Raw genomic sequence first — 26905 nt, 5'->3', positions numbered from 1 at the left:
TTCACATAAAATGCACCCTGCCCATGGGGGTACATTGGGCCTACCTTAGGGGTGGCTAACATATGAAAAAGGGTAGGTTTGGAGACTGGCAAGTGTGTACACTGGCCAAGTCGACATGGCAGTCCCAGATTGCACACCGGCTCTGCGATGGCAGGCCTGAGCCGTAGGTTACAACCTGCTCCGGTGGGTGGCACACTCAGTGCTGCAAGCCCATCAACAGCATTTGAATTACAGGCCCTGGGCATACGCTGGTGCACTCTACTAGAGTCTGACAAGTAAACCAAATAAGCCAATCATGGAGTCACTAATCTATTAAAATACGTTACAATAGGGAGCACTTGCACTTTGGCACTGAATAGCAGTGGCAAAGTGCCCAAAGCATCTAGACCAGCAAAACATAGCAAAACACAAGAGGCAACAGCAAAAACAATGGAAGGGAGACCCACGCCAATGGTGCCAGGACACACTTTAGCACTGGTTAGCAGTAGTAAAGTGTGCAGAGTCTTAACGTCAACTAAAATTAAGTCAGCAAAAATAGGAGGTCGGAAGGCAAAAAGTTAGGGAGAAACCACGCCAAGGATGCCAGGACCAGCATACACCTCATACTCACTAAGGTGCATTAACGCCCTATCATCCTCATCGTTAACAATATTTGGCAAATTCTCCAATCCATTCGCCCTTCAGAGCCTCGACAGTGTTTCAACAAAGAGGCTTTCTTTTCAGCCTTTTATGAACTGGTTCTCCTGGAAAATGTAAAACTGAAGGTGGTGTAATATTTTGCATGGTGGAAGAAAATGGATGCAAAATGAATAACTAAAGAATAGAATGCTATGATTACACGCAAATGCTCTGGTGTCCGACTTAATACCTGAAATCCCCCTGCGGAAAAAAAGAACGTTTATATTGTTCAGAAATTAAATTTCAACAACAGTTTATAGTATTTGTTTTAGCATGTATATGGCAGTGCAGCACTTGTGTTGCAGTTAGATCTTTGACTGTTCAGAAGAAATCTCATTGCAGGAATTGATAATCAGATCCAAATCTCATAGAGATGATTCCAGCAGTGCCTTATGATGGCATAGACAAGGATGTGAATTTCCATAGGTTTGCAGTAACTTCACTAGATGTTGAAGTCAACAATAAAAACAGAGCTCAAAATCCAGAAGTAAGATTCACCATGAACGCAGGAGTAGATGTGCACCATAAAAGACACCACAGGAAATGAGATGCAAATATATTTATTCTGTATAGAAAATGGACTCCACCCATCTAACTCCCAGCAGGCTTGTTGTAACACTTCACTCTGGAACTTGCGGTCTTATCATCTGTAAACATTCTCAGAACTGAATGACACATTACAAAAAAGAACATCGAAAGTTTTAACTATTATATAGATCCGTAACTAAGGATACAAATATCACCTCTAGTGTTGACCTGTGTGTTTTGCTTTGTTGCCTTCACGTTGTGCAGTACTTTCAAGTGTACATCTTCACATGCTTTTTGCAGAAAAAGAAATAAAGATTTGGCACTTACAACAGTGATTCCACCTTTTTTTACTGCTTTAATGGGCTGCGGTTGGCTTTTTCTTCTTAATGTGGACCTATTTTGGGTAACAGCGCCCTATGCAACACTCAACGCAACTTTTCTTAGTCTTTTTTTCTTTTTTTTGTATATACCTTTTATTGCGTTTTACAGTAATACTCAGAATACATCAAGTACACTGCAGTGCCAGAGCTACCCAGGTCAGCTCCACCGCTGCTGCTGCCAGCTTGTGCTCCCCGCTTGAACTCCGCCTCACTGAACCTGTCAATCGCTATTTTCTCCCCATGTAATCACTTGTGTTTCCCACTGTTTTCGCCACCTAATCACAATTAAATCACTTGTTTTTCCCCATCTAACCACTAATTTTTCTCAATCTAATCACTCATTCTTCTCCATCTAACCACTCATTTTTCTCAATTTAATCACTCATTCTTCTCCATCTAACCACTCTTTTTTCTCAATCTAATCACTCATTCTTCTCCATCTAACCACTCATTTTTCTAAATCTAATCACTTATTTCCATCTAATTAGATGCCTTTCTCCTTCTAATCACTATTTTTTCCCATCTAATCAACTATTTACTCCTTCAAATCAGTCAATTTTCTCCATCTAATCACTTGTTTTTCTCCAACTAATCGCTTATTTTCCCACTGTTTTCTCCATCTAATTTTGCTAGATCTAAATCACTCATTTTTATCTATCCAATCAGTTGTTTTCTCCGTCTAATCACTTGTTTTACTACACATAATCACACATTTTTCTCCATCTAATCACTCGTTTTACTCCATCTAATCAATTCATTTTTCTACCTCTAATCATTGGTTTTTCTCCTTTTACTTACTTGTTTTTCTCCATCTAATAACTAGTTTTTCCTCCATCTAATCACTCACTTTCCCACTGTTTTCTCCATCTAATCGCTCATATTTTTCCCATCTAATCACTCATTTTTACTCTGTTTTCTCCATGCAATCACTAATTTTTCTCTAACTAATTACTCGTTTTCACTCACCATGAGGGGATGGCACAAATCCACGGCAACCAATCTCTTACTCACAGGCTAGCCCTGCATTTCCCATCAGTCCTTGTGAATTTCGTGCAGACTTCCTCAGCCACCGCACACTCCGGCATATCTCTCAGCCAGTCTCTGAAGCCAACCACTTAATATGGCAATGCAGAATTTTGCCAACCATAACCCCAACAGCAAAAACTTTCTACTCAGCCTTTTGTCGGGGAAGGGATTGGTCCTACCAAGGCTTGCTGAATATTTAGGTTTTTTTTATTGCAGATTTATATAGCGTGAACTCCACCAGAAGGTATTGGAGCGCTTTACATGAGCACCGGTTACGTTACGCAAGGACACAATTATTTTTAGGTCTCGCCTACGCACCATGCAAGCGCTGATTACGGACCTCTTGGAATCACTCTATACTTTCTTGCAAACCTGTGCATGTTTCGCACTGTTTCCAATGAGTACTCATGCAAGCAGAGCGTTTGCCTTCCGGGAGCAAGCAGCGGCGCCATCTGTTTGCAATTATCGTGCCAGCCGCTGCTCACTCCTGCAAGGCAAATGTTCTGCATGCACGAGTACTCTTTAACTTTCGCGGCCGCGGGCCGCGATTGTCTTTTAGCGCTTGTTTTTGTCAGCATAGGGAGATTAAGTGATTTGCCTAGAATTACAGGATGTGGACACGACCCCGAGGCTCGAACCTTGGTTTCCAGCACCAAAGTTGGCAATCTAGCCGTCAGACACATCCAGTTGTATATTCCACCCAGTAACCTCATTTAACTTATCCAGGACCTGGTCAGCATGCCGCCCAGTAGGCATAAAATGGTGTGTAGGGTTTTGTGCGTACGGTACACCCAGTGTATATAGTTGCATTGGATCAATTTGAAACGTGTGTTTGAACTTATCTGAGCCTTAATGAACAAACTGCTGTCCTGGCATTTTTTGGAGGGGGCTGGGGGGGTCCAGATTGAAATCTACCAGCAAGATAGGGACCATTTTAAGATCAATAGACTTCTACATTCCCCCTGGGTTTAACAAGTATCCTTGGTGAGTCAGCGATACCTGACGTGGCCCTGCTTATTACCACTGTTTAGGAACAGCAAACACTGCAGAACGAAGCTCTATTTCACTTGCGAGTTATGCTATTAAATTCTGATTACGAATGAGTTGTGTCAGTGTCTGCCAGTTTCCGGTGACTATCCTCCACAATGTGTAATGTCACAGTACATCATATTCAGATATGCGGCTCCCTTGTACAGATGTAGGGTCTTATGAGTGAGCACCCAGACACCCGGACGGCTCCATCTTCAATGTAGACGCACTCCCCGAAATCTGCTATTGCACACCTGGAAATAAAGACAAAATCCGGTCAGACAATTTGAGGAAGAAACAGAATCTTTGTAGTTTGTGACAGATGTGGGGACTTTACACAAAGATGATGCATTGGATAGAAATCTGTGCCGGGGAAGAGATCGGATATTGTAATTGATGAAGTTGCAAGTTAACATTTTGCAAAATATAGTTATGATTTTGAAGTAAAATGACACAAAATGTAGCGCATTGAGTGAAATGCACCTGCCTTCTTAGTGGGACTGTATGCATGAGAGCACATCGTCTCCTAAAGTCAATTGAGACACTAAGGCCCTGATTACGAGTCTGGTGATCTGAGGGCCGCCAGACTTGTGGGGGCGTGGCAGTGGTGGTCCAGCCACTGCCGCACCAGTGGTCTGCTTGCCCCATTACAAGTTGGGTGGCTACACGGCCCTTGGACCATGACACCAGGAGGGCACCGCCGTTCCCTGGCAGTGGTAGAGGCAGCAATATGCTTGGTGGGACCGCCGTAGTCGCGCCAAGAATATTACGAGTTTCTTCTCTGCCAGCAGTGTCATGGAGGTTCCTACTCCATGGACACTGTGCCAGAGAGGAAACAAAGAGGGCGCTGTAGAGCCCTCTGTGCCTCCCCCACATGTGGATGCACACAGGGAGGCATAACATGTGCCCCCCCCCCTGTGAGTAACCACACCAGTTCCTGCACGGCATGGAATTCATAGTCCATGCCATGCAGGAACCTTGTGTGGCATTCCCATTGCGGTGCCCCTTTCAAAGGCACCTCTGCCTTTGAAAAGGCACGGTCGCGAGTCTGCCACACTGCCAGCCCACTTGCCAGACCACATTTAAGTAGTAATATGCCAGGTGGGTGGCAGTGAGTCTCGGTGGTGCTGGAGTGTGGCAGTGGCAAGCCCCCTGCTTCTGCACCACCAAAACTCCTAATTGGGCCCTAAGTGGCGCCTACAACATATCTCTTTGTCATGGTTTTGCTGCTCACATTTTCTGCTCTTTTATGTTAAGGCTGTGTAAAATTGCATAACCGCTCTATGTCAACATTTATATGTGAAACGTGAGGCATTTATAACTCGAGCCGGTAATGAGATCAGGTGACAGCTCTTCATAGCTCAGGTACTTGAGTGGTGTCAGTTCTTGAAGAAGTGGCATTTCTATCATTCTTGTGCTGAAGAAGCATGGATGCCGCAAACGCAAAAAGAACTAGAAGGAGTGAGGTGTTTCGAAGTAATGTTGAGAAATGTATCAGTCCTAAGATGAGCTCAGTAAAGACAGACGAATAAAGGGCAGTTACTTCCCACAGGTCAAGGTTCGCCCCTTTATTCAACAAGCCTGCCTTTTCTGGAGATGCTTCACAGTTGTATTCTATCCATGGTCACCATGTGTTTCATTTACCACATGTTCTAGCTCTCCAGCTTAATTTAATGCCATAAACCAACCCCTTCGGTTCAGTGAGTAGGCAGGACACGATGTCCCAGATACAGGCCTCATGTGGCTAATTATTTGACAATCACCCACTCGCATGAACCGCACTGAACCCTGAATACACGGGTGAGCAGGCTTCTTCATCGGGTGAATTATCTTGAAGTACTCGATTAACCTTTGACCTTTAAACCTACATTCATTAGTCCTTCAGACCTCATTTATAGAACATTTGTAACACATGCCAGACACATTCTCGAGAACATCTGTATCGATCACAAATGTCACCGCGAGTCTGCTGTGCTTCATGCGTAGTACACTGTATTTTTCTTGGCAATTCTTTTAAATGTATTTATATTAAACTTATTCAATAACAACCTTTAAAAAGCCCTGGACCATCTTTTGGCGATAGGGTAAAACATGGGTTGGCATCTTTTCTAGTTTTGTCAATAAGACCAGGGGACCACTGTATTTAGAGTTAGACAGACCCTCAGCTTTCCATCGGCAATGTCCCTGTTTACTCCATTCACAGAAACCTTACTCAAACACCCCGATGAAGTATGCACAAGAGACCAAAGAAATCTGACTGCCCACCCCGCTTAGGGGTGTTTGTCTGGTGTCCTGTTTTTTCGCTCATTTACTGGCAGTGAAAACCTGGAAGTCCCAAATTGAAATATATAAATAATGACCTCTACACCAAAGAAACAACTCCCTGGGTTTAGGGTTATTTGCTTTGAAAAACAATAAAACTAAATATTCAGTGGTCAGCTCTCTGACAGTGACCGTCAACCAAACATATGACACCTTCAGAAGAACAGCTGTCAAAGGGGTCCCTCTAAAGGTACAGCGATCACAGCTGCACTGGCGATGATCTGTACATCTGGCGGTCTTTTCTCCATCAGTATGGTGGAAATCATGTACGGCTCTGACAGGGGCCTCGTGGAAAAGTCCGTGTTTCAGTTTCTTGACAGGCAGGCGTTGAAGAGCAGGCGGCTCGTGGTAGGGTGTCTGTGGGCGGGTTGTGCGTTGTGCCTGGGGGTGTTCAGCGGGGTTTGGTCGTGAGTATCGTGTGTGGAGTGCGTAAACAGAGGAGGGGGAGATAATGCAAGATAATTGGCAGGCTGTACAGGAAAATGCCCCTCCTGTGATGGAGGGGGGTGGGGGGTGGTGCAGGGGAAGCTAGCAGAGGGCTGCCCTGTGTTTAGTGCACGGAGGTCAGTGGACTAGTGCGCCAACTGGCGCAGATGGGTTGTCTTTGGCACACCCATTGTGCATCCACATTGAAGCTACCATTAAGCATATGCAGAGGGGGAAAGATATCCGGTGAGTGGTGGGCACGGCTGGGGGAGCAGGAGAGAACAGCGGCAAAACAGGTATGTGTGCGGCATGGCAGAGAAAAAGGCATGTTTGCCCTAGAGGGCGAAATAGCACAGAAAGGAAGAAGGAGAAGGCATAAAGAGCACAAAGGAAAAGGCGAGAAAGAGATAGAAACCTGGCAAGAAAAAAGCAAACAGCCAAAAAGAGTCAAGAGGGGGGGAAAGGAAAGAATGCAAGAGCGATTGTGAAATGGGACGGAGACAACATTTGGCAATGGAATGCGAGAGTGAACGAGGGAATGGAAAGTGGGTAAAAAGGCAAAAGTTGAAAGAGGAAACTGGAGAGACAGGGCAAAAGTGAAGTGAGAAAATGGCAAAATGCAAAGAGATACAAGGCAAAAAGACAAAAGGAAAGAAAAGGTCAGTAAGACAGGGGTGCGAGCAGAGTGATAGTTAAAAGAGAGGCATTGGGTAGAGGAGAGAGGCAAGAGAGTGCGAGGCAGGGGGCTCGGATGAAATCTGTAAAGATGCAGGGTCTAAAAGTGGCAGGCTTGGTGGGAGTCCGAGGCACAGGAAAGGCATCACCTTCTGAAATCACTGGTCCATGCCACGGCCACCATAGGGCTGGGAGAGGGAAGAGATCCGAGGGCGGCGGGCAAGACAGAGAGGAAGGAGCCAAGGCTCAGAAAGAAGGGAAGTGTGTGGGGGGGGGGGGGGGGGGGGGAGGCGGGAATGCTTCAGAGCGAGTAAAGGGGGTAAAAAGAAGGAAGGAGGAGTCTACAGAAGAGAGGGAAAAAGATGAAACGGTCGCAAAAGGTAAAGGTGAAAGAAGATGGAAAACTTGCAGCATAAGAAAAACGGGTAAAAAAAGAGACAAAAAAAGCAGGAAAGAATGCAAGAGTTAGTGTGAAATAGGCAGAGGCGGAAACTGGAAATGGCATGGATGTGTGCAGGAGGGTATAGAAAACGGCCAAAAAGGTAAAAACTGAGGAAACAAGAGTGATATGAGACAACAGCAAAAGGCAAGGAAAAACGAAGCAAATGACACAAAGGCTAAACAAGCATTAGAAATGCAATAGGTCTCGCAGCATTAGAGTTAGTGCTTTTAGAATTGTTAATGGTTTTTTTTGTAAATCTTTAGCATGAGGTTGAGGGTGAGTGAGGGTGAGTGAGGGTGAGGGGTTGAGGGTGAGTGAGGGTGAGGCTGAGGGGTTGAGGGTGAGGGTGAGTGAGGGTGAGTGAGGGGTTGAGGGTGAGGGGTTGAGGGTGAGTGAGGGTGAGGGGTTGAGGGTGGGTGAGGGGTTGAGGGTGAGTGAGGGGTTGAGGGTGAGTGAGGGTGAGTGAGGGTGAGGGTGAGTGAGGGTGAGTGAGGGTGAGTGAGGGTGAGTGAGTGAGGGTGAGTGAGGGTGAGTGAGGGTGAGTGAGGGTGAGTGAGGGTGAGTGAGGGTGAGTGAGGGTGAGTGAGGGTGAGTGAGGGTGAGTGAGGGTGGGTGAGTGTGAGTGTGAGTGAGGGTGAGTGGGGGTGAGTGTGGGTGAGGGGTTGAGGGTGAGTGAGGGTGAGGGGTTGAGGGTGCCTGACCACATGTCATCGACAGGAATACTTAAATGTGGCATTTTGTGTCGGTATACAGTGATTAAATGCAGTATCACATTTCTTATGTGGCAATAATTTTTATGCAGTGTGCATTCAAAATAAAATTGGTTCCTAAAAGTCTTCAAAGTCCACCTGATTTTTGGAAGCAGTGGCACTGTTCAATTAGAATATGCAATATTTAATTAAAGCACGTTGGCAGCAAGCCCAGATGTAGACTTTTTTTTTGCTATTCTTGTGGCACAACCAAAGACCCCTGCAAAGCCAAGCAACCTATTCAACAATTAAAGAGTTGTTCCCTACAAAATAATTAATTACCAAAAAGCCAACAACCGAACCAGACAAACCCAGTGAGTAATATACACATCGCATGTGTTAATAAGACCGGCCCATGTCACTCCTGTCTGGGCTCGACCAGTCCATATCTGAGCTATTTTCACTAACTAGACCCAAAGAGGGATATCCATGTGGGGTCAGGTTTCTACGCCCAGCACGCTTGCTTTGCGCTTCAAAACTAGGAATAAGCTTGTTACACTATTCCATCTTTTCATAGAAAGGGTAAATGTATTTACACCCTTAATAAACCAACAATGATCTTGTCTCAAATTTTAAAAGCACCGTTTTCTACCCGCATACAGACAGGCGTCTAAAATCGACTCTCCAAACCGAAACCTTTTAATGTAAGAAACCGATGAAATGATTACTTACTGATATTCAAAAAGAAAACATAAAACAAGTTCGCAAAAATGCACGTCAGCGTAACAGAATGTAATCTGGATTTTCATGTCGAAAACATCTACTTAATAAAAGATGCAATTTAACTACAGTTTACGGGCATGACCATATAAAGAGATTAAATCTCCAAGTAACAATATATTTGAATAACATCGAGATTTAACTTGAAGAGCTAAATCCTCTGACAAGAAGCATTCCCGATAAAAAAATTAAACAAGTTGAACGCGTCCTGGAACTGCGGTCAGTGGTAAACCCTACCTGGTGAGACCTGTGGAGACCCCTGCGACACACCAACCGCTTGCCGCCAGGATTAAACAGATTGGGTGGATCTGGTCGACCCCAAAGTGCAGCCTGTGCCTGCACGCCATACTGTGAATGGGCCCGCTTTCTCTTTACAAGTGGTAACAAGAAAGGGTGGAGGGGACAGGGGAGGAGGGGTCCGGGGAGGAGGGAAGGGCCAGAGGGACTTGATGGGAGTGGTGGGGGGGAGGGGGAGGGTATAGAGAGGGAGAGGAGGAGAGACAGGACAGGGGGAAGCAGCAGAGACACGGCGGGTAAAATAAACAAACAAGCCTTTCACCGTAACACGGCGGGCAGGGGAGGGGGCGGAGAGGGGAGAGGTGCGACACGGCAGTAGGAGGAGGAGGGGGGAGGAGAGTAGGGGAGGCACGGCCTAGCGGCAGGCAGGCAGGGGAGGAGAGGAGGAGGGGGGAGGAGAGTAGGGGAGGCACGGCCTAGCGGCCATGCAATCAAGTAGTGAGGGGGCGGAGCTGGGGGAGGCTGTGAGAGAGAGTAGGCAAGGCAGGCGGCTGGGGGCATGTGGCACGCGCATTTAAGCTCAATGCGCATGCGCATTGAGCTTAAATTTCTCGTGCACTGCAAGGAATCGCCACGATTCCTTGCAGTGTGGATAAAGAGCGGATAAGTGCCAATACTCTCGCCTTGCTCGATGCGCATGCGCATCGACAGGCGAGACCTAAAAACTGACGGCAATAAAAGATCATGCGATCCGATGAGTGAGAAGCACAAAGAGAGGAATGAGGCAGAGGAGAGAATCAAGAGAGAGCTGCTGGGGAACCCCAGAGGAAAGCTGCAGCGGTGATCGGTCTAAACCAGGTGAAGGTAAGGCAGGCTGTCAGGGCAGGCATCACTTCTTCATACACTGGAAACCGTGGTGGACAGTCGAATGTGCTCCAAGTTAGACCAGAGAGGGACTCCATGCCAGTGCAGTAAAAAGCAGCAGTGATGCCATGAAGGGAGTCGCTAGCTGAGGAACCAGCAATGGAGTCCACTCTGCCCTGAGCCCTTTGGCATCTAAGGATGCTTCTGAGAGGGGTCAGTTGACACTGAGGAGGGGTCACCAGCAGTGCAATCAGATGTCCCACTGGCTCAGTGGGGCTGACAGGTGTACCAGAGGGAGGCAGAACATACTTGAATATCTGCAGCAAGCCCTCCTGTATGGCAGCAGTTTGCTGTGGATTCATGGTTGACCAGGGGACTTGGGCACATCTTTTAAGGGTGGGAGGAAACTAAATTCAGAGTTGAGGAACAGAAGTGCTAACTCACGGACCATCTGGGACAACGGGAATGATCCCTGAATGAAGAATCCTGTTTACAGTATCTCCTAAGTTTCTTTTTCAGAACTTCCCTTAACCCCTTCGCCGTGGGCCAAATTCCGCTGCCGTGCAAGGGGGGGTGGGTTGGGGGTGTGGCGCTCCCGTACTCGTGACGGCTCCTGGCCATCATAACCCAGAAGCAGAGGTCGGCCCGGGACCAGGGTTCAATTCCTGACGCGGCAGGGTATGGAACCAATGTCAGCGGGCTCGATAAATTTCACCTCAGTGCCTCTCTAACCATGGGTCCCACGCTGCAACTCTGGGCAATAGCTTGCTTAATCTCCACAACGGCCCCCTCGCTGCCGGGGATGCCTGGCTTCACCTTGGGGATGCCCAATAGGAACCATCTCACAGGGAAAGCCAGGACGGGTTCCCCAGCGGTACACAGCGCCAAGAAACCCTGGGGTGAACGTGCGCTCTACAAATTCATACTAACATACTAACATAAATCATGGTGGGCGTGTGCTCATGACGGCCTGGAGCCGTCCGAACTCCGCCCACTGATTAATTCTCTCACACAGACGGGGATTTAATACTGCATAACTGCGCGGGCGGAGCAGCAACGTTCGGGTGGCTCACGGCTGTCATGGGCACATGCCTATTGTGACTCATGATGGCTGGGAGCCGTCATGAGCACCGAAGGAGTTAAAATTCTACCTCTGTGCGAGTTACATGAAGAAAGTGACATGGACAGAGATTGGCCCTACTTCTTACACGGCTTGGCCTCTTCTCAGTTATGACCTTTTATCGCAGGTCTTGTTGTCGAGCTTGAGGCTTGGGCACCAGTGACCGATGCTGTGTGGGTCTATGACTGAGATCTGCTTCTGGCTGGCATGAGAAGGTTTGAAACCTATGATTGCAGGAGGAGAAATGCCTGGATAGAAACCTCACTGGCAAAAAAACTCTAAACATTGCAATTTGCAGTCTGTAAATGAAGTCCTGGATGTACTGGAGAGTAAACATAACAGGGCACGTACAAAAGGGGGTGGTGGACGGAGCATCTGAATCAATCAAACACTCACACCCAGTCAAAAGATCTGGGTTTAATCCATCACCGTTCTTTAGCCCACTCTGCCACCCCAGTTCAGACATGACTATATGCAAATCAGTCTGACCCTGTGCCTCATGGGAACAGTCCAGCCCGAACTGCCAAGCCATGTCTTCCCTGGACCGGAAACAAGCTTCCGAGGACCGGTTTCTGGCATTCCAGCCGTCTTCAGCCCGGCTTGCTTGAATCCAGTGGCAAAGTGAGCAAGGGACTCTGAGCATACCCTGCCACACTTATGGCGGCCAAAAGCGGTACAAAAGGGGGTTGTGATGGACGGAACATAACAGGGCACACAAATTACAAATGTGTAATTGCATAGTGAGACATGCACATCTGTAAGCTATGTTCTCTCCTTGCTGCTCCAAACACTCTACCTGATCCTTCATCACTCTCTCCCTCCACACCTTCCTTCTTTTGAAGTATAGTTTCTCACACTTTTGGGGTTCCTGATCAGATTTGTTTTTTAAGTCCTCAATACTTACATTGTGTGGTTGCAAATGGTCCCATTTGCCCATTCAAATGTACCTTCTCTCCTCCGCAAACCAATCCACATGTGGTGCTCACAAGTAAGTTCCATGAGGAAATTCTGAAGAAGAAAAACAATGGTGGTGAGTGATTTATCCAGTGATTTAAGGAAAGCATATATCTAGATAATAAATAAACAGATCCAGACACCTAAATAATCCATACCGTAGGCTGACAAATCCTAAAAACAACTTGAGCTCTGATGTTGGCATCAATATTGGTGTGATTTGCCTCAATAGTTGTTTGCTCTCCACACCTCTCATGCAGTTTATCTTTGCCAACAATTTCCTATTGAGTGGCTTCATTGCTTTGTGCAACATCATCACAGTTTATTTCTAGTAATCACTCACTGCAGATGGAGCAAGCTTATAAAATAAAAAGATTATATTTTATAGGAAAACAAAAAAAAATAAACATGAGATATAATCAACCCCTAACTACAATAAAGCTGCCAACTCAAGTCAGAAGCAGAATGAGGTGTCCACACAATACCTCCAGTCCACAAACCCTTTGAAGGGAGGTGTTGAGAAGCAGGAACGGCTTCTGGCCAGTTTCCGGTGCACACTGTGATGGTGGGAATCATTCAATGTGAACAGAAAGACACAGAGATCTTGTTTATGCCAAAGATCCTGGGGCCATATTACATAACTTGCCACAGGGGCAGTGTTATGGATAGGGTGCATTTTCCCTGTGTGTGCCATGGTGCACCTTAAAAAAGCTGCGTGGGGTACAAACAGGGAAAGTGCTCCCTATGACATTAAATGCACTGCCCCCATGGCAGGAGTAAACTTGTGCTGCCCCCAGGGCAGCGCACTCAGTTCAGAAGCAGAGCAGCTTTGAAGCAGCTGCTCCATTTTTCACTCTTCAGGCGGCAACACCCCTGCTCTTCAAGACGGGATGGGAGATCCTCTTGCAGGCAAGTGCAGTGAGTGACTACCCCTGTGTTAGAAATGGGGTTTCTGGCAGGCTAGGGTATGCACCGAAGCCAGACAAAACTCACCACATTAATCAGTGCAAGTAAGGTACACACCAAAGATAAACTCCAAAAGTGCTTCCAAAACATGGAGTCAGAGCCCCTGTAACTATCCTCAAAATTGTCTTCGTTGTAAGGGGTGACTTCATTAGATCCCCCAAAGTGCACAACAGTCCATTTCAACCAAGCACTGGCTCCAGACATCAGTAGGGGGTAAATCAACCATTTGTGTGAGGGCAGAGCACAGCCTATCAAAATTTAAGTGTGCCCAACGTCCCTCTCTCGCCAACTCACTAGTGAAGACTGAAAAAGTTATTTTCTGCGAAAAGTGCCTTTGATCCTGAATGCCCAATCAATCCCAAGGGAACAGCGGAAATACCCCGGGATAAGACATAGAAGGACAGTGGCATTCATTTTTGAATTAGTATGAAGAAGCAATGAACAGAAGCATTAGTCCCAGCTCGGTGGAATGAGCAGAAACCCTGAGAGAGACAAATGAAGGACCGGATTATGGCTTGTACCTCTACTACCCCACCTGAGGCCACAGACAGAGAACAAGGAAGAGAGGAGGATATTCTAGACACCCTGTTTTTCCCCACTTGGGCAGGTGATGCTAGGGCACAGCAGAGCATAAGAAGTGTTAGCTATTTCTTCTCCAATCTGCTTGTATAATAGTTACCTTGTTGGACCCTGCTACTCTCCCTCTAAAATTAAGCCCATGCCCCTTCGAATCGATGCAGTAAACTTTTATGGCGCAGAAGGGTTGCCAATGGTCACCATCCTTCAGGTACTGTTATGTGAATGGCAGTACACTGAACCATGATACAACAATGGTTAATGTATAAAAAGGACCAGAAATGTGCTTAGAAGTCCACAGTTTGATTGGTTCCGATGCTCCGTCCATCACCACCCCCTTTTGTACCGCTTTGTTCGCCATAAGTTGGCAGGGTATGCTCAGACGTGAGTCCCTTGCTCACTTTGCCACTGGATTCAAGCAAGCCTGGCTGAAGACGGCTGTAATGCCAGAAACCGGTCCTAGGAAGCTTGTTTCCGGTCCAGGGAAGGCATGGCTTGGCAGTTCGGGCTGGACTGTTCCCATGAGGCACTGGGTCAGACTGATTTGCATATGCGCCATGTCTGAACTGGGGTTGTAGAGTGGGCTAAAGAACAGTGATGGATTAAACCCAGATCTGTTGACTGGGTGTGAGTGTTTGATTGGTTCAGATGCTCCGTCCATCACCACCCTCTTTTGTACCGTGTAGAAGTCCACGTTATTGAATGTCTGGAGTGCAAAATACTGAGGCTGCCTAGTCTTGTTCCTATCTCAAACCTCTTCCAGCCCTTCCCCTTTGTATTACTCCTACAGGTTCCTTTTTATCTCTAATTTCTCCCTTCTTTTCTATATTTCTATCTTTCTCATCCTCTTTCTTTCCCCCTTTTTACCTTTTTCTCTTTCTTGCCTTGGATCAAAGTCCAAGGAGAAGCCATATGTGGCAGTGTCCAAAAAGGAGTTCTGATGGGTCCCACTTGCAACCACTGGCTCAAAATAGGCACTGTGTACAGCGTGCACATAAAGATCAAGTAATATGGTCCAGCATCATGATTTTTAAATACGTTAGGCCTGATTCACAAAGGTAAAGTTTGACCAAATGTCTAACTTTTGACCTGAAGTCTGAGTATTCACAAAGGTAACTCAATATTTGTGACTTTTTTTGGATGTGCCATATTTACAATAATGGGCTCCATTGCAAAAGGTCCCAAGGACTTGTGAGAAATTCTTACTCATCCGTGGGTAGGATGCCACAAGGCATCTGGCTGAAAAGTGGTGCATTGCTGTAATTGGTCATAAGACTAAAGCAACTACAGCGTAGAAATCAAAGGCTATCGATCAGTTTTGAGTAGCATCATGTGTGGCGACCAATGTACTAAAGTGTGAAAAGGTGAAAAACTCACATTGCAGTTAATTACATTGGTCCTGGTTGTCATGCATAGAAGTAGGCAAAGTGTACTTACGTGTAACACAATGCCTATGTTGTGTGACAAAGTATGTCAGAGCATACAAGTCTGTTATGGTGTGTGATGGGATTTTTGCTGTTTTACCTACCTTATGTGTGCAATTACATGTTGAGGGAATTTGCCTTGATTGCTTCTAGTCACTTCAACTGGTCAGGTATCTATGCCACAGCCAATACATCATTCCTATGCCTGGGCTTTAGAGGGGTAAGAATTTTGACATACTCTCAAGTTCACCTGCTGTGCTTCGCAAAGATGCCTCACTTTTGCAAAATAATAAATACCACTGCATCACTTTTAACCAGGAATTTATGTGGGAACGCCAACCTTGCATATATTATAACTAACATGAATCAGCTGATGCCAACAAAGGGAAAAACTGAAGTAGGCCAAAAAAAGGTGACACATATGCCAAATATTGAGGAAAGAAAGCGCTGCTGCTGCATCAAAAGAATGACGCAGCGGTGGTGTAAGCTCCTTGTAAATATGCCCCTTTGTGGGTTTCCCAACTCATCTGAGTGAGAGGCACCACAGGATCCAGCACCTTGGTAGCAGGCTCTCTCAGTGGATAGAAGTGCACCACAAGGAGTAATGCCACTATCCTAGTTTGGTCCAGTAAAGATTTTAAGAATTTAAAAATAAGCTGAGCCCCTTGTAGCTATCACACAAAGCAGACATGCTTAATTTGAGAAAATGTCAGAAGCATTTGAAGTACCAAAACATTTAAAAAGTCGAAAACACAATACTATAAAAAATCCCACTCCAATGTATAAAAATAGAAAAAAATTTAATGAACAAATTGGCATCAAATTGGCAAAAAAGTCCATAATTAGCACTGGAGATGTGATTTTTATAACGTTTTAGACAGAATAGCACTAAAAGGCCTTAAGCACCCATTGCTGGCTGCAATTTACTAGTGTATAGGTGCTGTTCAAGGTCAAACGTTTTGGAGTGCGCCTCATCCCTGGTGGCCAGTGGTAGGCCGTAGGTTTGTTTTGCTGAAATTGTATTGCTTCTGTCTCATTTGCTTATTTCTTTCTTTCCTCCTTGTTCCTTGTTTTATTTCTGTGCCCTGTGCCCTTTTGCCTTCTGTTCATTTGCCGTTTCTGCCCCTGTTTTCCCGCCGCTGCGTCCCCTGCGGCCTGCCACCTGGCCCGCTCGCCCATTCGTTCATTCCCTCCTCCCAGCTGCCTCCTCCCTTCCACCTCCCCTTCTTATGGCGGCCGCGCCACTGGCGCGCCGAAGGTGCTCCTAAGGCAAGCCCGTCTTTCCCGTCCGCGCCTGGAGCGCGCCCAGTGCCAGGACCCCTGGCCCCCGTGAATGCTTCGATGCCCGTCACCACTACGACGCCAACACCCTCCATGCACTCAACACCGGACAAGCGCACACCTGCTTCCTGGCCACCCGAAGCGCATCAAAGGACCCTTCTCCTGCCGGAGCTGCAGCTTCACGAGTCTCCGAGCCGCCAACCTGCCCACCAGGACAGGACGCAACCACCTCAGATGCATACTACTGAACACGAGCTCCGCACACAAACACGCCGTCGAGCTCTGGGACCTGCTCGACACATCCTCCCCAGACGTAGCCTTGAATGAATGAATGAAAGAAAATTTGTATTGCGCAACTAAAACCCGAAGGCATCAAGGGGCCTATCAAAATAAATCACAAAGAAGGCAAAACAGAACTACAGGTAGGCTTTCGCAAATAGCCGAGTCTTCAGGGCCTTTCTAAAGGACTGCATAGTGGGAAGGGACTTGGTTTCCACTGGAAGAGCATTCCACATTTTTGGTGCTATGGTAGAAAAAGCTCTGCCACCCCATTTAACTCTGCGAATGCGTGGTACTGATAGCAGAGACTTGTTGGCAGAACGCAAATTTCTAGAAGGGCTGTAGGGAGCCAGGAGAGCACCAATCCCAGCTGACCTATTTCTAGGTAAAATCGATTTACAAAAGGGGGTGGTGATGAACAGAGTGTCTGAATTGAGCAGACCACTCTTACCCAGTCCAAAGATCAGGGCTTGATCCATCACCGTTATTTATCTCACTGCCCCATCCCAGCTCAGAACCTGGCTATATGCAAATCAGTCTGTCCCTGGCCCAGTGCATCATGGGAACAGGGCAGACTAAACTACCAAGCCAATTCTTTACCAGAAAGGAGACAAGCTACCGGGGACCGGTTTCTGGCATTTCAGCCTCTTCGGCCCGGCTTGCTTGAATCCTGATGGAGCAGTGAGAAAGGGACTCATGTCTGAGTATACCCTGCCACACCTATAGTGGCCAAAATCGATTTACAAAAGGGGGTGGTGATGAACAGAGTGTCTGAATTGAGCAGACCACTCTTACCCAGTCCAAAGATCAGGGCTTGATCCATCACCGTTATTTATCTCACTGCCCCATCCCAGCTCAGAACCTGGCTATATGCAAATCAGTCTGTCCCTGGCCCAGTGCATCATGGGAACAGGGCAGACTAAACTACCAAGCCAATTCTTTACCAGAAAGGAGACAAGCTACCGGGGACCGGTTTCTGGCATTTCAGCCTCTTCGGCCCGGCTTGCTTGAATCCTGATGGAGCAGTGAGAAAGGGACTCATGTCTGAGTATACCCTGCCACACCTATAGTGGCCAAAATCGATTTACAAAAGGGGGTGGTGATGAACAGAGTGTCTGAATTGAGCAGACCACTCTTACCCAGTCCAAAGATCAGGGCTTGATCCAGCACCGTTATTTATCTCACTGCCCCATCCCAGCTCAGAACCTGGCTATATGCAAATCAGTCTGTCCCTGGCCCAGTGCATCATGGGAACAGGGCAGACTAAACTACCAAGCCAATTCTTTACCAGAAAGGAGACAAGCTACCGGGGACCGGTTTCTGGCATTTCAGCCTCTTCGGCCCGGCTTGCTTGAATCCTGATGGAGCAGTGAGAAAGGGACTCATGTCTGAGTATACCCTGCCACACCTATAGTGGCCAAAATCGATTTACAAAAGGGGGTGGTGATGAACAGAGTGTCTGAATTGAGCAGACCACTCTTACCCAGTCCAAAGATCAGGGCTTGATCCATCACCGTTATTTATCTCACTGCCCCATCCCAGCTCAGAACCTGGCTATATGCAAATCAGTCTGTCCCTGGCCCAGTGCATCATGGGAACAGGGCAGACTAAACTACCAAGCCAATTCTTTACCAGAAAGGAGACAAGCTACCGGGGACCGGTTTCTGGCATTTCAGCCTCTTCGGCCCGGCTTGCTTGAATCCTGATGGAGCAGTGAGAAAGGGACTCATGTCTGAGTATACCCTGCCACACCTATAGTGGCCAAAATCGATTTACAAAAGGGGGTGGTGATGAACAGAGTGTCTGAATTGAGCAGACCACTCTTACCCAGTCCAAAGATCAGGGCTTGATCCATCACCGTTATTTATCTCACTGCCCCATCCCAGCTCAGAACCTGGCTATATGCAAATCAGTCTGTCCCTGGCCCAGTGCATCATGGGAACAGGGCAGACTAAACTACCAAGCCAATTCTTTACCAGAAAGGAGACAAGCTACCGGGGACCGGTTTCTGGCATTTCAGCCTCTTCGGCCCGGCTTGCTTGAATCCTGATGGAGCAGTGAGAAAGGGACTCATGTCTGAGTATACCCTGCCACACCTATAGTGGCCAAAATCGATTTACAAAAGGGGGTGGTGATGAACAGAGTGTCTGAATTGAGCAGACCACTCTTACCCAGTCCAAAGATCAGGGCTTGATCCATCACCGTTATTTATCTCACTGCCCCATCCCAGCTCAGAACCTGGCTATATGCAAATCAGTCTGTCCCTGGCCCAGTGCATCATGGGAACAGGGCAGACTAAACTACCAAGCCAATTCTTTACCAGAAAGGAGACAAGCTACCGGGGACCGGTTTCTGGCATTTCAGCCTCTTCGGCCCGGCTTGCTTGAATCCTGATGGAGCAGTGAGAAAGGGACTCATGTCTGAGTATACCCTGCCACACCTATAGTGGCCAAAATCGATTTACAAAAGGGGGTGGTGATGAACAGAGTGTCTGAATTGAGCAGACCACTCTTACCCAGTCCAAAGATCAGGGCTTGATCCATCACCGTTATTTATCTCACTGCCCCATCCCAGCTCAGAACCTGGCTATATGCAAATCAGTCTGTCCCTGGCCCAGTGCATCATGGGAACAGGGCAGACTAAACTACCAAGCCAATTCTTTACCAGAAAGGAGACAAGCTACCGGGGACCGGTTTCTGGCATTTCAGCCTCTTCGGCCCGGCTTGCTTGAATCCTGATGGAGCAGTGAGAAAGGGACTCATGTCTGAGTATACCCTGCCACACCTATAGTGGCCAAAATCGATTTACAAAAGGGGGTGGTGATGAACAGAGTGTCTGAATTGAGCAGACCACTCTTACCCAGTCCAAAGATCAGGGCTTGATCCCTCACCACCCCTTGTTGTAAATATTTTTGTCCACCCTAAGCGTGGAAGGGTATTCTCAGATGTGAGACCCTTGCTCATTGCACCATCAGGATTCAAGCAAACCGGGCCGAAGACGGCTGTAATGCCAGAAACCGGTCCCCGGGAGCTTGTTTCCTTCCCAGTGTAAGAATTGGCTTTTGTAGTTTGGTTTGCCCTGTTCCCATCATGCACTGGGACAGGAACAGACTAATTTGCATACAGCCAGGTTCTGAAACTGGGATGGTGCAGTGAGCTAAAAAACGGTGTTGGATCTAGCCCTGATCTCTTGACTGGGTGAGAGCTTTCTGCTTAATTCAGAGACTCTGTCCCTCACCACCCCTTGTTGTAACTATTTCTAGCTAAGGCGCCATAGGTCAGGCACATGATTTTAAAGGAAATCCTGTCCTCAATGTGGAGCCAGTGTAGCGATTTCCTTGCGGAAGTGGCTGACGCACGCTTGGGTAGATCTAACACAAACTTGGCCGCCGCGTTCTGGACCATTTGTAGTCGCTGCAGCAACCCCCTGTTGAGTCCTGCATACAGCGCATTACAGTAAGCCAGTCGGGAGCCTATGAGTGCAACCACAACTTGCTTTCTCGCCTGCTGGGAAAGATAGTGTTTAATCTTCCTCAAGATGTGAATTATGCCCCAGCAGGTGGAGACTGTTTTATTCACCTGCTGACGCATACTGAGGGTAGGGTTGATCAGGACTCCTAGGTTTTTAGCTAGAGCGGCAGGTACCGGGCAGGCTCCCAGTGAAGCAGGCCACCAATTCGCCGACCAGATGTCCTCCTTTCCTCCGAACACCAAGATCTCCGTCTTCTCACCATTTCGTTTCAATGAATTGTGAATCATCCATTGAGCGACTGCCTCCATACAGAATCTAAAATTGGAGGCAGCCGCGCTGACAGACTGGGAGAGGGAGACCAGGATCTGGGTATCGTCGGCGTAGGAGACTACCTCCATCCCAAAAGATCTTATCAGTCTGGCAAGTGGGGTCACATAGATGTTAAAAAGGGTCGGACTTAATGCCGACCCTTCGTGACAGAGGCCTGGATGAATGATTTCGCAGCATCGGATATCACCATAGCCATCCCGGACAGCTACAAGATCACCCACAGAGACCACACCAACGGAATAGGAGGGCAAATCGCCATCATCCACCCTCAAGGTCAACACCTGCACTTCCAGATCCAACCTGATCCCACCACCACCCTCAGAGGAACTCTGATCTACAGACCCCCCCCCCCCGGACCCAGTCCTCTGTTCAGCGACTCCATCGCCGACTTCATAAGCAAACACGCCATGACCTCCACAGACTACATTCTCCTCGGAGACCTGAACTTCCACCTCGAGAACAACAACGACACCAACTCCACCACCCTGATGCCAACCTCGGACTCTGATGGCTCGTCACAACGCCCACCCACTCTGCCAGCCACACGCTTGATCCCATCTTCTCCGCAAGCTCCCATGTCTCCTTCAGCCACACCACCGAACTCCACTGGACCAACCATAACTGCATCCACTTCACCTTCCAGAAACCCACCACGCACCTCCGCACCCAACTGATCCCCAGCCGTTGCTGGAGCGAAATCACCGAAGACCAGCTAATCACTGCTCTCGCCCGAAGCCAACTCGCGAACCCCACCGACCCCGACGCAGCCGCCAGCAACCTTAGGCATTGGATCGACAACTGCACCAACACCCTCGCCCCAATCAGGAAACCCTCCAACAGACACACCAACAAGAATGCCAGCTGGTTGTCCATGGACATCCAGACCTCCAAACAAGCCTGGCAAAGACTAGAGAAGAAATGGCGCCGTGAACAGACACCGGAGAACCATGCAGCCGTCAAGAACGCCATGCGCCAACACCATCACCTCATCAGATCTGCCAAAAGGACCTTCTTCAAGGACCACCTCAACAACAACGCACACAACAGCTAAGAGCTCTCCAACATCATGAAGGAACTCTCCAACACCAACGACATCCCACCATTGCAAGACCTGTGCAACTCCCTGGCCACCTTCTTCCATTGCAAAATCACAGACATCCATGACAGCTTCGACAACCAGACCAGCACGACAGCAAAAAACACCTCAAACCCCACTACCACCACCCACAACGACCACCTGCTCACATGGACTAACATCAACGATGACGACACCATCAAAATCATGAACACCATCCACTCTGGCTCCCCGTCAGACCCGTGCCCACACCACATATTCAACAAAGCCAGCGCCACCATCGCACACCCTCTCTGCAAGGCCATCAACATCTCCTTCGAGACCGCACCCTTCTCAGAGAGCTGGAAGCAAGCCAAGATCAGTGCCTTGCTCAAGAAACCCAAGGCAGATCCGAGGGACCCTAAGAACTTCCGGCCCATCTCCCTGCTCCCGTTCCTGGCAAAGGTCATAGAGAAAACAGTCAACAAGCAGCTGACCCGCTACCTCAAGGGGAACAACAACCTGTACCCATCCCAGTCCGGGTTCCGCAGCAACCATGGCACCGAAACTGCCCTCATCTCTGCCACTTATGACATCAGGACCCTGATGGACAACGGCGAAACCACAGCCCTCATCCTCCTGGACCTATCAGCCGCCTTCGACACTGTCTGCCACCACACTCTACACACACGCCTCCACAACACAGTGATCCGAGACAAGGCTCTGGAATGGACCACCTCCTTCCTCTCCGGCAGAACCCAGAGCGTCTGCCACCCCTATCCGTTCCGAAACCTCCAAGATCATCTGCGGCGTACCCCAAGGATCATCTCTCAGCCTGACATTGTTCAACATCTACATAGCCCGCTCGCCCACGTCGTCAGACTGCACGACCTCAACATGATCTCCTACGCCGACCCCCTCACCGCCTAGAGCAACCTCCAGGAAGGAATGAAAGCTGTCACAGAATGGATGAAGAACAGCCATTTGAAGCTGAACTCGGACAAGACGGAGGTCCTCATCCTTGGCTCCTCCCCCTCAGCCTGAGTCGACTCCTGGTGGCCGACCGCCCTGGGAGCAATACCAACCCCCACGACCACGCACGCAACCTGGGGTTTGTCCTCGACTCAACACTCTCCATGATTAAACAAATCAACTCTGTCTCATCCTCCTGCTTCAACACCCTCCACATGCTCCGCAAGATCTACAGGTGGATCCCCACCAACACAAGAAAAACTGTCACCCAGGCCCTAGTCAGCAGCAGGCTGGACTACGGAAACACCCTCTACGTGGGAGCCCCGGCAAAACTGCTGAAACAACTACAACGCATACAGAACGCCTCGGCACGCCTGACTCGACATCCCTCGACACAGCCACATCACACCCCACCTGAGAGACCTGCACTGGCTGCCCGTCAACGAAAGGATCACCTTCAAGCTCCTCACCCACGCACACAAGGCACTCCATGACACCGAACCAGCATACCTCAACGGACGACTCACCTTCTACACCCCGAACTGCCAGCTCTGCTCCACCGACCACTCCCTCGCCACCATCCCCCGCATCCAAAGAGCGACCTCTGGCAGCAGATCGTTCTCCTACCTCGCTGCCAAGACCTGGAACACCCCCCCCCATCCTCCTACGGCAGACCCAAGACCTACTAACCTTCAGGAGGCTACTCAAGTAGTAGCAGCGCCCCCCCCCCTCTCCAGGCATTGAGTCCCTCAAGGGTGAGTAGTGCGCTCTACAAATTCCTTGATTGATGGAAATACAAAAACTAGGTTCATCCCACTCGTAAGTTTTACTTCCCTCCTTAGACTCTGAAATGGCAGTCAATAATCCTCAGTGGGTCAGGGCAGCAGACTGTAGCAAGAAGAGCGACAGGAGACTTCTAAACAGGGCCCCTTAAGTCTGACACGGTTTCCTTTAACTTTGCAGGCCTTTCTGCCTAAAAGTTAATACCACCAAAGAGTGGTCAGTCCAGCAGCAAGGTGTAATGTTATCCACAGCCACTAGTCCAGCAGTAGAAAAAATGAGGTCAAGAGTATGGCCTCCCTCATGGGTTGGTGCATGCACCAGTTGTTCCAATCCCAAGGTGCTACACAGAAATTAAAATCACCCAGTATAACAACGTTGTATAATGTTACATTTAATAATGTTATCTCCAGATAGAACAAGACTATAAAGTTAATTCTCAGACGGTTTAAAATATTTATTACAAGCCCACTCCAATTGGAAAGATGGATTTGTAATGAATATTTTTGCAAAGCTACTTGTAGAAAGTTACCTGTTCCCTATCTAAAGGCTTTAACACCACATTTGCATGAGTTTCCACCTGTCATCAAGGAGCTGCATAGCCCCTTGATGAGGTGTGAGCTTACTTCCAGAGGTGAATCAACAACTTTGGTGGGGTGATGTTCTGTTCTGGCAGGAGGACCATCTGGGTTGTGCCCAAGAATGTAATTAACTTTAAAGACTGTCACAGGCAGATCAGGGATCTGGAATTCCTATAGCCCTACGCCCAGGTCATATTGTTTGGGGTCAAAGGCAACAAGTTTTCATGTGCATTTTGTCCTTGGGGCAAGTAGGCACAACCCCCTGCAGCACAAACCCTTTGGCTACCAGTTTACAGTACCGCATTATTGATCAGTGAAGGGTACGGTCTGCAGTTCAGGTAATATTTTTGCCCATAGATTAATAATGTTCAAATTTGTATTTATGGTTCATTAATTGAAACCCTTTATTATTAGGGTGAGCGCTCTAAGTAAATGTTGTAAGGTTTACGTCTGCCATTGTCAGGAGTAAATTTCCAACATTTCTCAGTATGGGATAGGATTAGAGAAGAGTTGTTGAAAACTTTTAAAACATGCAAGTTAGTAGATTTGCACAGACTCCTCCAAAGGGCATTCTAACCCTGGAACTATTGCTTACCACTACCTTCAGCCCAGTATGTAGATCTGCAGAAACGTAGCAACATAAGGATATTGCAAGTATTTAAACACTACTATGGTATGAGCCCTGGCATAATCACAGACGCTATATCAGAGCTCTTATATAAAGAGATTGCTTCCATAATTTGTCTCTGCACTATATGGCACCAAAGGAGCACGTGGATTTTGTTACAGGACAAGTAGGTTTATGAAGCTAGCTGCCCCATGGACAAGAAGATATTTTATTACATTTCACACCCCTGTAACCCTGCTACATTGAAAATAGATTTTAAAGCCTTTTCCCTGTGAGGACATGGTTAACGCTAACACTTCCATGTCAAGTATTAAAATACCATGCATCCTGTCTTATGGGCATCACGGCCTACTTAGAGTTCTCTTCTGAATATGTATAAAAGAATGGCTTAGGTCTGTCAGAATGGCTTATTTTCACAGGTCAAATTTACAGTTTTAAAACTGGGCTGATAGGCTACAGTGGTAGACCTACCGTCACGTTTATGTTGTCACTGTAGTGAGTAGCAGATTGGGTGCTGTAGTGGATACGCTTGGCACCATATGCTTGGGACTTAAAATAGGTAAGTTAAATATCCCAATTAGGAATAGTGTCAATTTCACCATGTCTTAGGGGTCAAAGCACATGCACTAGGACTGGTTAGCAGTGTCCCAGTACACAGAGCCAAAGTCCAGCATGGGTCGGTTGAATACACTAGCTAGGTTCGTCCTGGTCAAAGGTGTTATCTTCATAAGTCCTTTAAGTCCCAATCCACCACAGAAGTACAATTCTAATGCCCCCAGGACATCAGGGGAGGCAGAGAGACACACAGCATGGCAGGTAGAGGTGCACAGGAGGGTCCAGTTAAGGAATTGCCACTGATAAGCTGGGTAGTTGCAGGTAAAGCCTCTTGTAGCTTGCTTTGTCCCTGTAGCTTCAACAAGAAGTCAGCCTTATGACCGGTAGTATCTACCTATTTGTCCTGGGTACAAGAGGGAGAACAGTCCCTGTCTTCCACGCTCTTCTCAGGTCTCAGGCACCAGGTTCAGTCCTCTTCTGGTTGTTCACCAGTCCAGGAGTCTTTTGAAGTGGGTGCCTGAAGATGTCACATTTATGTCTGGCACAAAGAGATGGGTAGAAAGAGACCCAGGGACACTCTGACCAATGGAGTATGTTTCTCAGGGCTAACCCTACCTAATTTGGGCATTTTCAAGATGGCCAAAGTCTCCAGACACACTCCTCTCCTGGGTGGGAGGGTGTTGAAGAGTACACTATAGTAATCCTAGTGTCCTTTCTTATTTAACACTAAAATTCAGTTCTCGGCAGTCCTTGTAACCCAACAAACTCACACAACAGAAGTCTGGTAGGACAAAGCTGAGCAATCAGCAACCAGAGAAAAGATATACACAAATTGTATTGGCATTCTTTTTCCTTCCTTTGAAGTGTGACCCACATACAATATGAAAACCCCAAGCATGCCTGTCAAGCAGGTTTTGACCCTCCAGCAGGATCAGAGGTCTTATTATTTATTCTTTATTGCTTGATTAATTAAAATCTTACAATGAGACAATATGCATATAATAATCCAGTATAAAACAATTAAAACAAGAATAAAAGTGAAATATATAATTGTTTTTAACCCAGATGCATTTGATAGAATCCATTTTATAGTAAAAATATTTCATACAATACTGATAGGTTTTTGGTTGTGTTCTTCTAATTTGACTACTATTCTTACTAAAAACTTTACAGAAGCAGAATTCATAATTTTATCATCGGATTGCAGAAATGTTATCAAAGCTTGCCTACATGTCCTTACTTCTCGTTCATTGAGCAGAGTCTTGAGTATGGTTTTTCTCTCCTTTTTTTACATAATCTACATAATGTGTCCTCTTCTGACTTTATCCATAGTGGCAGATGGCATAGTCCCGGTAATACACCAAAGCCTGCTTTTATAAAGATGTGTTTATTTTTCAATGACCATGGTGTTTCTAAGTATGCTTGTTTCTTCTTTTTTTTAAAAACACACATTATTGGCCATGCATGTTTTCTTTTTGCTAATATATCTTTATGTCTTACAATCGATAGAGGATTGCTTTTTTAAAATGATTCCCGGGTTATTGTAGTTCTCCAGGTTGGCATCTCATCAAATTCTTCAAGCGCAGTATTGAAGTATTTCCAGGCCTGTAATTTTCTGTTTCCATTTATTTCCTGCCATAATTACTGGGACTGTTGATTTTAATGGTTGTTTTTTATTCTATTCCATATTTAAAAAAAATAATAATCTTTTCTTGCGTACAACTGGTTATTTAGACCAAACTCCAGCCTTATGTGTGCTGGTGATGCATTATTAGGTAGGTGGAAAAGGGTTCTAAAAGTTTTTGAGACCGCATTATTTATAAATACAGCGTCTTTTCCAGTTAGAATCATAGGGTAG

General features: G+C 47.1%; 1 protein-coding gene across 3 annotated transcripts in view; it reads right to left on the bottom strand.

Moving 5' to 3' along the window:
• Nucleotides 1-1229: 1229 nt before the first annotated feature.
• LOC147718175 (uncharacterized) overlaps nt 1230-26905 on the bottom strand; it is a 376315-nt gene continuing 350639 nt past the window's right edge. For all 3 annotated transcript variants that reach the window (XM_086919269.1, XM_086919267.1, XM_086919268.1), the window contains 2 exons: nt 12101-12204; nt 1230-3895 (listed from right to left, as the gene is read on the bottom strand). In XM_086919269.1, coding sequence (XP_086775395.1) covers nt 3784-3895; nt 12101-12204 — 216 coding nt within the window. In that variant the 3' untranslated portion in view covers nt 1230-3783. The remainder of the gene's footprint in view (nt 3896-12100; nt 12205-26905) is intronic.

Source organism: Lissotriton vulgaris, chromosome 4_2 (genome assembly GCF_964263255.1).
Source record: "Lissotriton vulgaris chromosome 4_2, aLisVul1.2, whole genome shotgun sequence".
NCBI lineage: Eukaryota > Metazoa > Chordata > Amphibia > Caudata > Salamandridae > Lissotriton > Lissotriton vulgaris.
Note: the sequence above shows the minus strand (reverse complement) of the source record. Positions and strands in the feature narration are given on the sequence as shown.